The following is a 2,581-nucleotide window of genomic DNA, read 5'->3' as shown; positions in this document are numbered from 1 at the left end:
CCTGGGCCTGCGCCAGCTCCTCCTGCCAGCGCCGACGGAACTCATCCAGGCTGCAGTCGTCCATATTCGCTGCTCCCGGCGCTCCACGTTCTCCTCGGTTCCACCGGGTGCCACGGGACAGTCCCTCCCAGGGAAGTGTCCGCCGCGGCCGGAAGCCGCCGTAGACGCAGCTCTAGGGTTCCGGGTGGGTGGCTACGCCCCCGCCACGCCCCCCGCGCTGCCCCTGTGGGCAAGTGGTGGTCTGGCTTGAGGCGCCTAGGCGGAGGTCTACGCAGCTGCTCCTCAGCCGGTCAGCTCTCCTGCCTATCACTTTTGCTAAGCTCTGACTTTTGGCCGAGCATTGTTCCTTCATTCAACAAACATGCATTGAGCGACTACTATATGCCAGGCACCGAGAATTCAGCATTTAAATCTGCAAAACAAAACAAAAAACCCTGACGTCTGGGAGCATGCGTTTAAGTGGGAAGGGAGACTTTAAACAAAGAAATATGAACATTTGAATCAGTGATAGGTATTAGGAAGAAAACAAAATAAGGTAAGGTAAGGGGGGTAAGGATTGATAGTGAAAGTCTCTTTAAGATGTTATTTAAATTAAAATCTAAAAGAGAATCAATGGGTGGATAAAGAAACTGGTATATACATATGGTGGAATACTACTCAGCCATAAAAAGGAATGAATTCACGGCATTCGTAGCAACCTGGATGGGGTTGGATACTATTATTCTAAGTGAAGTAACTCAAGAATGGAAAACCAAACATCGTATGTTCTCACTCATAAGTGGGAGCTAAGCTGTGAGGATGCAAAGGCATAAGAATGACACAGTGGACTTTGGAAACGGAGGAGGGGGGAGAGGGGAGAGTGGGAAGGTGGGGAGGGATAAAATACCATAACTTGGGTTCAGTGTCTACTGCTTGGGTGATGGGTGCACCAAAATCTCACAAATCACCACTAAAGAACTTACTCATGTAACCAAATACCACCTCTTCCCAAAAAACCTATAGAAAAAAAAAATTAAAAAAAAAATCTGAAAGAGAAACCAGCCAAGGGAAGGTCAGATCTTAGGAGAGAGATTTCCGGAAGGAAATTCAAGGGCTTTAAGATGGGAAAGAAAGTGACATACGATGGCATTCCACTTAAAAATGTTTTCTTTGCACCTGAGTTCCCTCAGCAGGGAAGTTTCCCCCCCACCTTGACCTGGTTAACTCCTACACATCTTTGATATCTCAACTCACATTTCACTTAATCTTCCAACCTCCACTCAGGAAACATCAGGTATCCCTGTTATTCATTCTCACAGCATCCTGTACTTCTCATCATAATACATAACACAATTTGTAATTTTATTTTTATGTGTATATATATATATATACATAAAAATATATGTCCCTTCCCTTCTAGATTGGCGACTCTTAGCTTTGAGGCTGGTGATTAATACATGCTCAATAATTGTTTTGTTTTGTTTTGTTTTTGAGATGGAGTCTCACTCTGTCGCCCAGGCTGGAGTGCAGTGGCGCGATCTCGGCTCACTGCAAGCTCCGCCTCCCGGGTTCACGCCATTCTCCTGCCTCAGCCGCCCAAGTAGCTGGGACTACAGGCACCCGCCACCACGCTCGGCTGATTTTTTGTATTTTAAGTAGAGACGGGATTTCACTGTGTTAGCCAGGATGGTCTCGATCTCCTGACCTCGTGATCCGCCTGCCTCGGCCTCCCAAAGTGCTGGGATTACAGGCGTGAGTCGTGGTAAATGTTTACTGAATGAATAACAACGCTTTAAGATGAGAACTATTCTTATCCCCCACTTTACAAATGAGGAAACTGAGGCATAAAAATTTGGCAAACTTGTCCAAAATCACACAGCTGGTAATTTGCAGATCCAGGACTCTTTTTTTTTTTTTTAACTCTAGACATGACCTGTTAATCATTAAATTATACAGCCCATATGCCTAGGCCAGCTAAGAATCGCATGGCTGCCTCTAGTTACCATGATTTTTTTTTTCAATGTAGTAATAGTAATGGCATGACCTGGGCTCTACAGTCAAACAGACAGATTCAGGTGGGAATCCCGGCACCCCCATTTATTCATATCTCATTTCTTCTAGCAATGCCACTTCTAGGAATTTACCCTAAGGGAAGAAAATTGAGCATGAGTCCAAAGAATACTTAGGTGAATATTTACTGAAACATTGTTTATAGAACTGAAAATCAGAAGCAATCTAATTGCTGACAATAGACAGGACATTGATTAAATAAACTGTGCTCCGTTAGAATGTAAGAAAGATCCTGGCTGGGTGTGGTGGCTCACGTCTGTAATCCCAGCACTTTGGGAGGCCAAGGCTGGTGGATCACCTGAGATCAGGAGTTCAAGACCAACCTGGCCAACATGGTGAAACTCTGTACTAAAAATACAAAAATTAGCTGGGCGTGGTGGCACATACCTGTAAACCCAGCTACTCAGGAGGCTAAGGCAAGAGAATCGCTTGAACCTTGGAGGCGTAGGTTATAGTGAACCAAGATCATGCCACTGCACTCCAGCCTGGGTGACAGAGCGAGACTCCATCTCAAAAAAAAAAAAAAAAAATG

General features: G+C 45.1%; 1 protein-coding gene across 1 annotated transcript in view; it reads right to left on the bottom strand.

Moving 5' to 3' along the window:
• Window positions 1-118, bottom strand: part of FBXW8 (F-box and WD repeat domain containing 8) — a 112,755-nt gene extending 112,637 nt beyond the window's left edge. Inside the window, 1 exon segment of the mRNA XM_011928706.1 lies at window positions 4-118. Within this exon segment, the coding sequence (XP_011784096.1) occupies window positions 4-64 (61 nt within the window). The 5' untranslated portion in view covers window positions 65-118.
• Between the last annotated feature and the right edge of the window lie 2,463 nt (window positions 119-2,581).

This window comes from Colobus angolensis, unplaced genomic scaffold, assembly GCF_000951035.1.
Source record: "Colobus angolensis palliatus isolate OR3802 unplaced genomic scaffold, Cang.pa_1.0 Scaffold79, whole genome shotgun sequence".
Lineage (NCBI taxonomy): Eukaryota > Metazoa > Chordata > Mammalia > Primates > Cercopithecidae > Colobus > Colobus angolensis.
This window is presented reverse-complemented; position numbering and strand designations above follow the sequence as displayed.